Raw genomic sequence first — 14382 nt, 5'->3', positions numbered from 1 at the left:
GGCACGTGGCGTGCCAGTGCAACCATCGTGCACAGTTTATTGAAAGACGTGGGTTTTTTTTGGCATTATTTTGCATACTCTGTCATCGCCGCGGCTGAGAAGTAGCACATGAAACACTGCTTACATTTATATTTTATTCTGTGATCATTTTGGGGTGGCACAGCTTTTTCTTAGGGTGGCTGCCACCCCGGTAGATCCGCCCCTGACTTTTGGTAACACTTTAGATTAGGGAACACATTCACTATTAAAGGGGTGGTTTATTGCGATTTCACTTTTTTAAGTTAGTGTGTAATGTTGCTGTTTGAGCATAAACAATATCTTGTTAAGTTACGAAGCTGAAAGTTCAATGCAAATGGAGATATCGTCTTTTAAAATTCTGGCAGTTTAATGCCTACAAAACAAAATGGTACTTACTTGCGCTTATCCGGATTGTTCAAACCGACTTAAAACTAAAAGATTACGTTCTCTCGCGCGAACTCATTCGGGAGTGGTGACTTTCCACGTATTCCCAACTTCTGAGCCTGCTCGCCTGAAGTTATGGTTGATTGCTCTTCGGCTGGATATCAACACACCCATTAACGTAAACTACGCCAGAGCGCGTACACACCTCACGCACCGGATGCCGTGCGTGTGCCCAAAGACAGTTGGACATAGTGGTGTATTAGAGGTAAAAAATTATATAAATACTGTTCGGTTTCTGGCACAAACCGATCGTTTCGTGTCTTAGGACATCAATGTGTCTTCACGAGCCGCAGGGTTTAATTTGGATTTGTCTGTGCATGTTTTTTTTACTCTCATAGATTTTGTTACCATTGCCATGCATTATACGACTGATAGACTGCAACGGTTGGACTTAAAAATCATCATATGTGTTCTACTGAAGAAACAAAGTCACCTACGTCTTGGATGCCCTGGGGGTAAGCAGATAAACATTAAATTTATATTTTTGGGTGAACTATCCCTTTAAGGTAGTTGTTAAGTTTAGATATTGGGTTGGGTTAAGGAATATAGAATATGGTCATGCAGAATAAGGCATTAATATGTGCCTAATACTAAGTACTAATAAACACCCAATATGCTAGTAATAAGCAGCTAGTTAATAGTGAGAATTGGTACTTAAAATAAAGCGTTACCATACATTTCATACAGTATGATGTTATTACATTTTTCTTCTGGTTTGGTTAAACAGAAGTTATTGTTTCTTGTGAACTACTGTCTATTGCATTGATATTTTTCAGAAGATTTTGGCACTCTCCTGCATCCATTTTCACAGGTCTTACACAACCATACTAAAAAGATTTCACAATACTTAGGAATATGGCATATTCATACAGTGCCTTTCAATATGTAACCATTCAGAGGTGCTTTAAAAATAGTTAATAAATTTGCATTTCGTGCATATATTATCTTTCTAATACTGACCTTTCAAAACATCATTCCTGATACTGGATTTTATTTTATTATTATTCTTTTTTAATTAAATCTAGAGATTTATATTCATCTCTCAACAACTATTTTTAGGCATCATGAAACAAGTTCAAAAAAGGAGTGGAAAAAAGGGAAGGATTCATGTGTACACAAAGTGGGGAAAAGAGCTACAGCAGTGTGAAGGAGATATGACTACACTGAATATCAACAGGGGATTACAAAAGGTCTACATGGTTCTGTGTAAGTCACAGAGTATATAGTTCTCCTGGTTCTTTTCAATCTAATTCAGATGAGAAGTTCAAGATTCTTTGCTCTGTGACTTTTTGTTCTGAGTGTATCCCAGGCTCATTGAATGACTCATCATAATGGCATTTTGGCTTTCCACGGGTGCAATAAAAACAAAAAACAACCATATATTTCAAATCATGAAGGGGCTCACCATAAGTCCAATTAATTTAACTGCAACTGCATAACAAGGGAAAACTGTCTCCATTTGTCTGATTGTGTGAGCCAAGCATTTCATGGCACTGACACCGCATCTGTCTCCAAGGTCATTGGCACCTTAGTGTAAAGTGATTCGTCTGCAATTTGTTACACATTTTTGCTTTGCGTTTGGTGTGAAGAGGCACTAACAAATCAAACAGGAAAAAAACAAATCAAAACAAAAATCAATTTGTTGTATGTTCAGAAGATTCAGGACATAAGTGTAAAACATTAACTTTTACTATGTATTTGAATCTAATAATTGTAGCTACTAATTTGATACATTTTATTTTCTTATTTAACATTTATTGCTAGAAAATTGTGTTGGTAACTTGTATTTACCCAGATGTTCAAAATTCTGTTTGAAGATCAACATGAAGGTTAAAATGAGAAAAACTAAATAAATAAAAATAAGATTACAGTTTTGGCCTTACCTCATTTCCTTTCCCTCTGAATGATGAAATGTTTTGGGGGAAATAGTCTTTGATCATAATTATGATAAACAGATGTTTGAATGCAAAAAAAAAACCAGCAGATTGCTTGTTTGCCTCTTCTCTGAAAGACAAAGTACCTTAATTAAACTGTAAGAAACATTACTTCATGAGTGCACAAACATTATGTATATCAAGCCATAGATGTAAACAATGCATTTTGCTGTTTAGAAGAAAATAAATTGAGCCTTTAGGCTCCTGTGGCATGTTGTACATCACTATCAGTCTTTCTGAGGAATCTGCTGTCAGAATGGTATATTATACCCAAGTTTACTATTTAGAGCTAGGCTTCTGCTAAATTAATTTTTTAATATTTAAAAAGTAAAAATGAATATTTTGCTTTTTTACACAGCTGTGCATAACTGTCCATTTATTTAGTGAACAGCTCCATTATGCATTATGTCCACCTCAGCCTAACCAAAATGGCATCCCACACTCATCTTCAGACTTCTACCCCCAGAACACTGATTAGCCCTCAACCCACAGACATCCCCCTGCTCCAGATGAAAGATGGGAAAGGGCTTTTTCCACTGACTAGTAACATCCTGATGCTTCTCATCTGCCTCCGTTTTGGGTCTGGAAAAATTTGCAAGTCAGCCAGCAATGAGACACCAAATGCTCCCATTCTTTGGTCCAACACGACTTCGGACAGGGTGAAACAGGCCAGAATGATATTCTCCACAGATATCTGTATTTTTCCCATGCAAGTATGGACATTTCTGGTTAAACATTTTGAAATATACACTTTATCTTGTGCTGCTGATTATTCTAAATGACCCACTCTCTCTCAGTGACTGGAATGGAAAGTAACAAGCAAATGATTGGAACTAATTGTGATGAGAACTCTGGCTGCTTTGGCTGAGTGGTTAGCACATCTGCCTTTCCATATCCTGACAAACTTCAGCTTCTAGGGAGCATTATGTAATTTCTTGGCCTGTACATGTTTAGGTTTGAAGCCCATGGAAAAGTACTCTAAACTTTATGGAGTAGTGGCAGGTTGAAATAACAAGAACTTTCTCAGTAATGTTTAAAGTGTTGAAAATGAGATGTCTCATTATTCTCATTAGTTTTTCTTTTGCTATCACCCAACACTCTGCTGAACAATAAATACTGCTTAATAATAGTCCTGACAGGGACAGTCTGTCCTTGATTTTTTACACTTTATCTACTCTTAAAAACCTGCATATTAGGACCTTAATTATGCACATTTGACATTTGTACTACACTGTACTATATATAGTATATATACTGTATATATACAGTGGTGGCCAAAATTATCACAAACTGAGACAGACTAAATTCAGAAGAACTGTGGCAACGTCTCCAAGATGCTTCAAGAAACCTACCTGCAAAGCTACCTGAAAAACGCAAGTGCACCAAGGACAAAAGCTGCTTTAAACACAAGCGATGGTCACACCAAATGTTGATTTTTAGTTAATAGAAGTTAATTCATAAAGAAAATCTATTTATGACATTACTTTTTTACAGCATCCTGATTTTACAGCATTTTTACACAAGTGCCTAAAACTTTTAACAGAACTGTAGCTTTGCAGGTAGGTTTCTTGAAGCATCTTGGAGACGTTGCCACAGTTCTTCTGGATTTAGTCTGTCTCAGTTTGTTCTGTTTCTTCATGTCACTCCAGACAGATTGGATGATGATGAGATCAGATCTCTGTGTGCAGCACTGGCTGTTGTCAGACTCTGATCTGACTCTGACATTATACTATTTACAATATGTTGTAGGCCTAATAAGACGGTCACAACGCTTAAACCTGAAACAGACTGTTTGACGGGGCATAACTGCAGGGGCCCTGGAAAGGGCTGGTAAATTAGATTTTTCCTGTTGGGTGGGCTTCAGGTCATCTGTCCAGGCAGCACAGTTGATAATTACACTGTGTCCATGCAACTTGTGATCAAAAATAGGTCGTATGAATTACTTGGAACACCCAGACAGCTGAACAACTTCAACAAGCATAGAACGTAGATCAATAAATTAAGAATGGGATACAATCTTGGATGACAGCTAAACCCCTGCACAAAGAAAAACAATGACAATAGATATTTGTAGAAAGAAGATAAATCTTTTTCTTTTTTATCTAAGATCAAAATACTGGAACTAAAATGCACAACTACTTGGAGCCAAACGAAAAGCAGCTGCAGTTTGATTGACTGTCTTAAAAGGATTGTTTTTTAATCCTTGTGAGCTCATCTTACCACGGAGAAGAACCTAAAACATTTGCTATATGGACTGCAGTGTGATTTGTATTTGCCTTCATGTGTGCGCTAGTGTTCATGTTGGTCTGACCGCTTCCGTAGTTTACATGCAGACATAATGACAAAGCAATGTTATCCACCTCTGACTTTTTATGGACTAACAGGGCATGTGAAATACACAAAAATCAGCTAAAATTAGGGAATTCCATATGGGGCAAATTAAATGAGTCACTCTTTTAACTGCATGTGGTTGCAAGCACTGCACATTCTTTAATCACGAGCGTCTACCCCTCCCCTGAATCATCGAAAACCATTAAGTCTAAGATCTTCAAAGATTTTATAACGTTTTACACCATAAATTAGTCAGAACAAACAGCTTCTTCAGAATATACCGCTCCTGATGTCAAAGACTTCAGTTCAGCTGGTCTGCATTTATTACTGTTTGATGTAGTGCAAGGTCAATGATGATCTCAGATCATGCAACATGTCCTTTGAAGGTCTTTTTGCACTTGAGCATACAGCTTAAAATATATGATATAATATACAAGTATAAAATCAAAGGAAATCAGGCTGGCCCAAGTGATAATTAAAACAAGGTCTGCAAGTTTAACGCATTCACCTCTCAGCAGTGCTAGGTTTCAGAATACAAAGAAAGTCCTGCCAGTCTTGGTCACAAGGGAAGCACATGGGAAATGCATGTACAACCAAATTAGGCATCTGTCAACATTCCAACAATATTTTTTTTGTTTTAGAGAACAGACTAAACTGAAGTGCGCAGGATTATGTTGGAAGTCCAAAGGATTAGAAACAGAGTCTCCTTTTAAAATATTTAGAAATTAAATATGCCAAGTATAAACATAACGGTTCAGGTACTGAAGTAAAAGTTGAAGGTTTTATGCCAGATAAGAGCAAACAGTGAACTTGCCAAGTGCCAGAGAGCCAACTCTTTTCCAGTGACCTTGGGCAAGACGCTAAACCAGATATATTATAAATAATAATATCTGCCAAATCAAAAACTGGATAGGACCAGGTTGGTGCAACCTCAAAATGCAAAAAGATGCAAATGCAATATGGAAGATAAAATTCAAAGACAAACATATGGTAAAATGGATGAGGTTAACATTCTCACAGTACCATATGTACCCATTGTTTCAGCGCATATGGATCGCACTTTTATTCTCAAGTTGAAAGGATGTGACAGTGGCCAACAGCTGGTACGTTTCCTCTCCTTTTTCAAATCCACTCTGCGTGAGAAACCAAGGAGGCAGTGCAAAACATCTGAATAGCAGACAGACAGAAATGCACTGTCAACAAAACACTTGTCAGACAGTGGAAGACATCTTAAACAACTGTGCGCCTCCCAAAATAAGATGCTTTGTGCTGTCGGTTTTTTGCACTGGTAAACAATACCTTTGGCTAGGAATGACAAGGTTTTTTCCCCAGCTATCATAAACTGAACTATTCCTTCACTGCAAACTCTGCCTCATAACCGACTTTCATAAGCCAATTCTTCTATAACAAAAAAACAAAAGGAAACTATTTAGTGGTTAAAAAGATAACATTTTGTTCACTGCAACAACATAAGAGAATATTGTTTATATAGTGCATAATTGAATGCATTAAATATTGCAAGAAGAAGCCATTTTGTCTGATGTGGCAAAATTTATATGATAAAAAATTAATTACACATCTAGACAAATGTGGCGATTCTGATGAGTGATTTTGTACACCATTTGTAAAAGGAAGTCCTAACCATCATTAACAATCGTCTTTGTTAGTATGAAATTACATAAGGATCCAATTTTGACCTGTAACAACAAAACAGCACAAAAAGCCTGGACAATATGTGCATATAGTGAAGCAATTATGCTAAAAAAATATTTTACAATATTGACAGCAATGTCATACTCCAAAGTAGATGTAAAAGTTGTACAAGTAAAACAATCTGGAAACTTTTCTACATCACTGTGGCTGACAAGTTCAAGAAGCAAAACAGACAAAAGAAAGATGGTGGCTCCATCACTGAAGCAGGACAGATGAATGTGTGTGAAGTGTCCTGGACACCACAGGTTTCTTCCGTAAAACTGAGTATCTGAGAGGTGGTGAGGAAGAGGATGGAAGAGGGTGGAATGCTTATCAGTTCTCAAGAAAAGCCACGTAGTCGGTAAGTCTAGCCAGCTGTTGTTCGTTTGGAACCAGAGAGACCGGGGGCGGATCTGGAGAAAGAGGAAGGCAGAAGAGAAACATGAGAGAAAAGGGGATTCCTTCAAGTCCTCTACGATCTGCTTTATAGCACATAGACATATGAATGTAAACAAAGTCGTGCATAGAACAAGAATATGTGCGCAACAGAGTCCGTTACAGATGTAACAGCTTATGCAAGTAAGAAAAATGTCATGGCAACTGTGCTGAATTAAAAAACATCAGCTGCTTTTAGTGAAAGCTGCAGGTCATCAGTACTGGGAATCATTTCTCAATCATCAGTTATTTAAATGCATTACAGACATCTGCACTGTCTCACGAGGCCCGTACTGAAACCCAGATGCTGCTTGTTCCTGTTCCTTTGGAATAAACGTCTCTCGTAAAAACAGTTCTCAATGGTTACAGGCGAACACAAAAAGCTGTGTGCACTAAAACACACAACACAAAGAAAGATGAACATAAGGTGACCAAAAACTAATGAAATTCTCGTTGTTTACAAAATGAAGAAATCTTTAAGAAACTGTGAGAGCCAATCAGCGACAAACATGAGAGCAGGATGAAAGTGGAGTCTGAGTGAAGTCACCAATTTACGTGCTTGTTATGAAAAAAACATGCAGAACCGTTAACTCGTTGGAACAAGCTCTTTGTACAGAGGAGGGGCCCTGAATGAAACCTTATGGAGGAATGAGTCATAGAGTGGGGGGGGGAAAACATCTGTTCTTATTGGTAATAAGAAGTGAAACAGTGCCCCCACCTGGTTTCTGTGGCATGATCATCCTGGTGTTTGGATCCGCCTGCCACCCATGGCTAACTACACCTTAAAAGAAAGGGAAACAGACATTTATATTACAAAGACAATAGAAGGTTGTTCACATTTATCTCTAAACCAATGCAAGCTGCTTTTGCAGAAGATCAAGAAATCAGCACAGCCAAAGTTAATTACTTTTATTCTAATGATGACCAAATACATGTGAGAGTACTTCAAAAGAACTGCAGACTTGTTTAAATGTATTTTTTTCAAAATATGAAATACTGATTGGAATAGACAGAATAAGCAAAAAAAAAAGATTGGTTGGTATAAGAATGATTTGTACTGGAATGGAAATGTAGAAAAAAATCCATATATCAATATACATAATATTAATTATTTAATTAATAATATAATTATTTAATCCCTAAAAAAACTCAAATATTTTGCAGCACTCAGTGTCTCGGATTATGTACCTTTGACCGCCTCTTCTACAGAGTATCCCACAAAGGCAGCAAAGTCTTCTGCACTGATAGAGGTGTAAGCTTGCGCTACTAGCCCATATGCTCTCCTACGGGTGGACTCTACAAGTAACACGAAGCACAAGAGAAAAACAAAAAGATTTTAAAAAAAGGTGGTCATCTCCCAACACACCTGCAAACTCTTTCCTTTCACTCTATATTCTGCAAACTTTGCACCATGGTTGCACACACCCAAGCAAGGACAAGTAAAGAAGGTACTGGTGACAGTGAAAGTAGAATAACAAACCTTTGGAAAGTGCAATAAATCATTTTTTATGTTTCATACCAGTACAACAGTGGTCTTAAACTTTATACTGACTGCAGTTCACACCCATTTAGTTGAAAAAAAAAACAACAGCATGTAAAGTAAATAAAAGCAAATAGGTCCGTATAATGAGTGTGCTGTAGGTCTGCGTTTTAATGGTTGTTTTCTCCCCTCTTCCCACCCTCTTCACTCCCACTTTCCCACATTTCTTGAGTCTTTTTCAAATCTGAGGTGTGAACGACCAGTGCTAAAATGGGGGTTTCATGACACTTTGAATGAAAGTGACAATAAAGATGTTTGTTACAAAAAAATGTATTCATATAAAGGTTTTTTTCACTAACTATTCTTCAAATAGTTTTTTTAAAACATGTACCACGGTTGCCACAAAATAAATAATAACATATGTTTCTTGAGCACCAAATCAGAATATCGTATGATTTCTGAAGGATCATGTGACGCTCAAGACTGGAGTAATGGCTGCTGAAAATTCAGCTTTGCCATAAACTATATTTCAAAATATATTAAAATAGAAAGCAGTTATTTAAAAATGTAATAATATCTTTGCTATATTTTTAATTAAAAAAAAATGCAGCCTTAGTGTCTGTCAATGTATTTGTCACTTTTGATTACTGCAGCAGACTTTAAGTACTTCAAAAAACTTAAAGGAATTGTAAGTGTAACATTATCCATTAACCCAGGGTAACTTACAGGAAAGAAATTAAAAACAGAGTTAAATATATTGTTTTGGAAAATTACTTAGGCTATATACTCCATTATAGCAAACACAGGAGTATGCTTTGAATGCTAAAAAAATTGTAATACTCATAGCAACAGTGTTTCTAACGGCTACTTGTATGCAACAGCAGGGAAGCAACACCAGGGAAGTCAGCAGTGACTACAAGCCTGCCATTTGGAAATTACACAGACAAGAACATGTTATACAAGGATGCCCTCTACAGAAAGAAATTCAGATTGACTCAATGTGTGAAATATGTCTGGTCTTAACACCTCACAAGCAACAAATTACATTTGGAGGAGTTAAAGGGATTTTTGCATGTTGCTTGTTTATTTTTAGTGCTTGTCATTCCATACTAGACAACCTGACTCCCAGTTCCTGATTTCTCACTCGCCTTGACCTGAAATCATGAATAGCAAGAGCTGCTGAGCAAGGCAGTGCTGGGGGAGGTGAAAGTGGTGTCCATCTGTCCTATTCTGGTATTCTACCCCCAAGGTCCCCCAGCTATATCTCATCCTCTTACCTTTTAAAAATAGCATGTGCCTTTATCCAGAGAAGAAAGTTGAGGGCAAAGAGTGCACAGAGTTTACTTGTAAACAGTAACCTTTGGAGTAATTCCAAGATATTCTGTTTAAACTGCTCCTTAAATGTGTCATTTGATTTGTACTGTACATCTCATAAAATAAAATAATTTTAGAATAAATAAACTCATCTCAATAAATTTGAACATTTTATTTAATATCAAAGCATTAAGTCCACATTTGAGTAAACTAAACATACAGAACTATATAACCACATACTGTAACAACAATGTTAAGTAAAACACGTAAAAGTTGGAAGATAACTTCTAAAGTGACAACAGCAACTACATTATAAAAAGTATAAAAATGGCACCTAATTATTCTGAAATATTCTTATAATCATACAAGTTGAAATGCTGACACTGCTTAGCAGTGATATACAAACATTAAACCTTCTTCTTTCTCATTGCTATTGTCCTTGCTTGATCTTGTCCTTCATCACATCTTATTTGCCCTCTATGACACTATTCCCATTCACTCCTCTTCCTGATCTTCAGCATCTTCAAATTCTTCATCATCATCTCCTCCAAAGTCCATCTTGGTCAACAAAGTCTCCACTTGTTCTGTATCCAGAGTGAAATGGTCCATTCTTTCAAAGCCTGGCTCAGGCCTTTCTTCAGCCAATGAGCTCTTCGCCACGTCCTTTGTCTGTGCAATCAGGTTCTTGGAGGCCAGCAGGAAATCTGCAGCACCGCTTTGCTCCAGCGCCTGCACTGCCGTGTCCGTCAACTCTGTGGCTGCCTGAAGACGATCCCCATAACGCCTGGCCAGACTCCTGAGGGCAGCTATCTTCTCATCCTGCTCCTTGCTTATACGTTCCAAGAGGGCACCCTTACGCTCTTCCAAGGCTGCATACAGAGAATCGAAGCATTCACCAAGCCTTTGCTTAGCACATTGAGCATTGTCCTGAACAGCTGTGCAGGCCTCCTCCATCTGGTTAAGCAACGCTTGAAGGCGGCCATTAACTGCTACTAGAGCATCGATGGCATTACTCAGCTCTCCTTTTTGAGCCTGATAGACACTGGCAAGTGGTGACACCTCACAGTCTTTATGTTGGCCGAAGACCTTACACATGGAACAAGTGGGAATTTGGTGAGTCACACAGTAGATGTTGATCTTCTCGTCCTCGTGCTCTTGGCACATTGGTTCTTTAGAGCTTTTGGGTTTGATCGGCGTTTCTGTGGTGCTGCCACCACCTCCACCTTCCTGCTGCTGTTTGTATATGTCAATTATGTTCTCAACTAGAAGATTTCTCTGAAGTCCATGCACGCCATGACGATCAAGAACCACTTCAAAACGGCAAGTAGGGCACCGGAAGACACCACCAGAGAAACGATAAGGGTTTCGAGAGTCATAAAGATCACTAGCACATCCACGGCACAGGTTATGCTGACAGGGCAGTATCACCACCGGTTTGGTGAACATGTCCAGACAAATCGGGCAGCTTAGTTGTTTCTCAAGGCTCTCCATGGAGTCAGGAGACCCCAACAAAGAGGAAGTTCGCTGAATGTCCATGTTAATGGTCGCTTTGTAGCCTTTTGCTGTATAACTTCAATGGCTGTCTTCCCAAAAAAAGTTTAAAATAAGCTGTGGCATGGCAGTAAATGATTCCTTGCAGTTGTCAGATCTGTTCTGGGGCAAAGTGGCCCTGGTCTTTATACTACCCTCGGCCAGTGGATGACATGCCATTCCTCCAACCAATCAGAGCACACATTCCTATCCACTTGTTTTCAAGATTCATTTTTGGAGAAGCAAAAGCCCCCACCCCTTTAAAGCCAGGTGTTGTGTCATGAGGATACCATTACACCCCTACCCTTTCCTGTACAGTGAAATTTCAATGTTGAAATATTGGAGGGGTGACAAACAAGTTTCATGTCAAGAAAACAAATCCTGTCCGTTACAAAACACCCTCTGAAATTTTATTGCTAATTTCTGTCGTGCACAGAATAATTATGATATTTTTTACAAGAAAACACTAAATTGGGCACTAAGCAGTCTATTTTGACTTGTCACCTTAAATAAATGACAAATAACAACAAAAAAATAATATACATTCACCTACACCATTCTTTTTTCCCCCTTGTATTCAGAGGATATTATATTTCATTTTGAGGAACAACCCACAAATCACTCTAAATGTTTGATTTTTCAAAATAAATTATTGTTCAAATATTCTTGAGTAATTTGCTTGTAAAAAAACAACTGTTGATGTCTTAAAACACAGTACATAGGGAACCCATGGACACATGGAAAGGGTTATTTTTAACCTATCCTTGGCCTGGGTGGGTCAGGTGCTGGCACATGGGGGATCAAATGAAGGCTGTGTTTAAGCATGATCCCTGAAGATACTATATTAAATACGGACAAGAGATTGCAAAAGAATTGTTGCCATCTTACTTTTTTAACAAGAAAATGACAAAGTATTGATAAAGTAACTTCAGTCTTTAATTGTCCCTGCAAACAGTCATCATTCAAAGGACTCACACTTGGCCTGTGAATATGCTAAGTTAATGCCTGAGCTAAGTTTAGTCCTGAACCACTTCAAATGGAATCTGGTAGCAAAATAAGTGCCACTTCCCAGGATAAATTTAAATTTTTTCTTACACATCCATCCACATTCAATAGTGACTAAACACATTTTGATCCTTGTAAAAGAGAAAGCTAATAATCACACAGAACCACACATAACATGTCATGTACAAAGTATAAAAAAATCAAAATCTGACAGTAATTAACTTGAAGTAGAGGTAGATTGACAACAGTGAATTCTGCCAGGAAATATAAAACCAATTTTTATTCTCTCTCTCTCACTACAAAAATTCCAATCAAATCAATCTAGCCATGTATTTAATTATAAAGACAAAGAACACAGGCATGGAAGTGCACAGAACATTCTATCCTGTTACATTGTCTGAATCGGTCTAGGAATTTGTTTGGCAATGCTAAGCGCATAATTAGATCTCTCCTTTACCCCATACTGACATTTGTTGGAAACACAGCTGATTGTTTTATATCAACATATAAATAACATCAACAAATGCTAGAAATTAATGCTTTTATTCCACTACTCTGCCAAGCATGGCGACCCTACCATCTCTTAAATGCCAGATCATACCGAGGAGGAGGATGTGTAATTAAAAAGATAAGAAGAACCACAGAGCAGACAAAAATGTCAAGGTCATTCTATGCCACTTCATTATAAATTTCATTTTAGGAATAGAAAATAAAATACAGCATAAACCCCAAACCACATGATCTCAGTACCTCTTAAAGCTTCCATCACAGGGAGAATGCCTTCAGACCACTGGTAAGCATCAATAGCTGTGTAGATCCCTGGAAAATCTCGCTGCCAGATACGTTGTCCTACGGCCCATATAGCAGCCAGCTCTGGGTTTGCCTGTAATTAAAATCTGTATCAGAGACTTGAAATTGATTTAGCTTTATGTTAAGACTAATTGGATCCAAATGTAAAACTCACTGTTTTGATTGCCTGTGGTATCCGTTTCCAAAGGTATCTGGCATTATGCCTGCATAAAGCAAATTAATGTTATGAGAGAATCAACTAATATAAATATGAATCAACATTAAATATGTAACATACTCACAAGTCATTGTGCAGGAGATACAGGACTAGTAACTGGGAATACACTTGAGGCGTAGCAATGCCACCAGGAGCCTAGGATACAAGATAAATGATGAATATTAAATACATTAATATGACAACTTACATATAAACTGCCAGACAAACATGCCTGTTATACAATAATAGTTAACCACGTGCAAAGAAAATTATTTTATTACTACACACAAAACTTCATAAACACTTACACATAAGTTATATTCCGCAATAACAACAATAAATTTATATTTATTTTATCTTATATTTGTGCCTAGAGTTGTCTTTACATGACTAGTGTTGTTCAGCTGACAACCAAGTTACTGTAGCAGTTTACCAGATAACAAACATCTGCGGAATAAAAGCATTAATATATAAATCTCTCCGTCTGCTTTACCTCCAGCTCTTGAGTTTCAAACTGCAACAGCAGCTTTTCATCAAATTCAGCCATCATGACAGACACGGGCATCTTTTACAAGAGCTTCATATGCTAACGGCTAAGGAAAACAAACCCGCTCCTGCTCTGGCTCTGCGACTCCTCACTGACACCTGCTGGACTGGAGAGCAAACGACGCCACTACCCACTCCCAGAATCGTGGAATAGTTGACCTATTACCTATTATTTTGGATGCTATAGCTGGAAAACAAAAATGTGGGAAGGTACTGGAGACTAGTTTGAATCCTATTTAGCACGGAGGTTAAAGAGTTGCTCTTTCAGAGACCCATTTGTGTGTTCTGTTAAAGCAGTACAGGACAGATTAGAGGCTTACAGTAGCTCTGTGAACTGCTCTTCTCAGAACAGCATAATATTGTTGACTTGATTGACTGTTCTGATACTGCTGGCCAGCTGCTCACCAGGTTTATGTCTAGTGAGAAGAGCATGTCCACAGATCCTCTCTCGCTGTCTATAATCCATCACTCATAGCACTGTATTTAGAAACACGTCTCCTAAATCAGATCCTTACTGTGAAATCTATGCTTACACATGGAGAAGTTTGTAAATGTAAGACTTTCTGAAGTCGCACAAAATTAAAATAGGTTGTATTGCGAGTGTGATACAAAATTTACAATTTATTAGTACACTGTTTTTTGTTGCT

The 14382-nt window shown here is 37.8% G+C and overlaps 1 protein-coding gene and 1 pseudogene across 1 annotated transcript; both read right to left on the bottom strand.

Annotated features, from left to right (window-relative positions):
• Positions 1-6265: 6265 nt before the first annotated feature.
• On the bottom strand, positions 6266-13995 carry LOC107685920 (COP9 signalosome complex subunit 8-like). Its single transcript, XM_016482707.1, has 7 exons — positions 13683-13995; positions 13275-13345; positions 13148-13196; positions 12934-13066; positions 8043-8150; positions 7573-7635; positions 6266-6832 (listed from the first exon to the last, which is right to left on the bottom strand). Exons 1-7 carry the CDS (start codon positions 13752-13754, stop codon positions 6753-6755), a joined length of 576 nt encoding a protein of 191 aa, XP_016338193.1. The 5' UTR covers positions 13755-13995; the 3' UTR covers positions 6266-6752.
• Positions 9864-11330, bottom strand: LOC107685832 (E3 ubiquitin-protein ligase TRIM63 pseudogene; annotated as a pseudogene).
• Positions 13996-14382: the final 387 nt, after the last annotated feature.

This window comes from Sinocyclocheilus anshuiensis, unplaced genomic scaffold (genome assembly GCF_001515605.1).
Source record: "Sinocyclocheilus anshuiensis isolate Anshui unplaced genomic scaffold, SAMN03320099.WGS_v1.1 scaffold277, whole genome shotgun sequence".
NCBI classification, from domain to species: Eukaryota; Metazoa; Chordata; class Actinopteri; order Cypriniformes; family Cyprinidae; genus Sinocyclocheilus; species Sinocyclocheilus anshuiensis.
This window is presented reverse-complemented; position numbering and strand designations above follow the sequence as displayed.

Excerpts from the sequence above, each read along its gene's own strand:
- LOC107685920 (XM_016482707.1), bottom strand. The coding sequence starts at position 13,754 with ATGCCCGTGTCTGTCATGATGGCTGAATTTGATGAAAAGCTGCTGTTG. Across the intron at positions 8,151-12,933 it reads TGTGATGGAAGCTTTAAGAG|AGTCCACCCGTAGGAGAGCA; the intron begins GTACTGAGATCA and ends TGTTACTTGTAG. Across the intron at positions 7,636-8,042 it reads TGTAGAAGAGGCGGTCAAAG|GTGTAGTTAGCCATGGGTGG; the intron begins GTACATAATCCG and ends CTTTCTTTTAAG.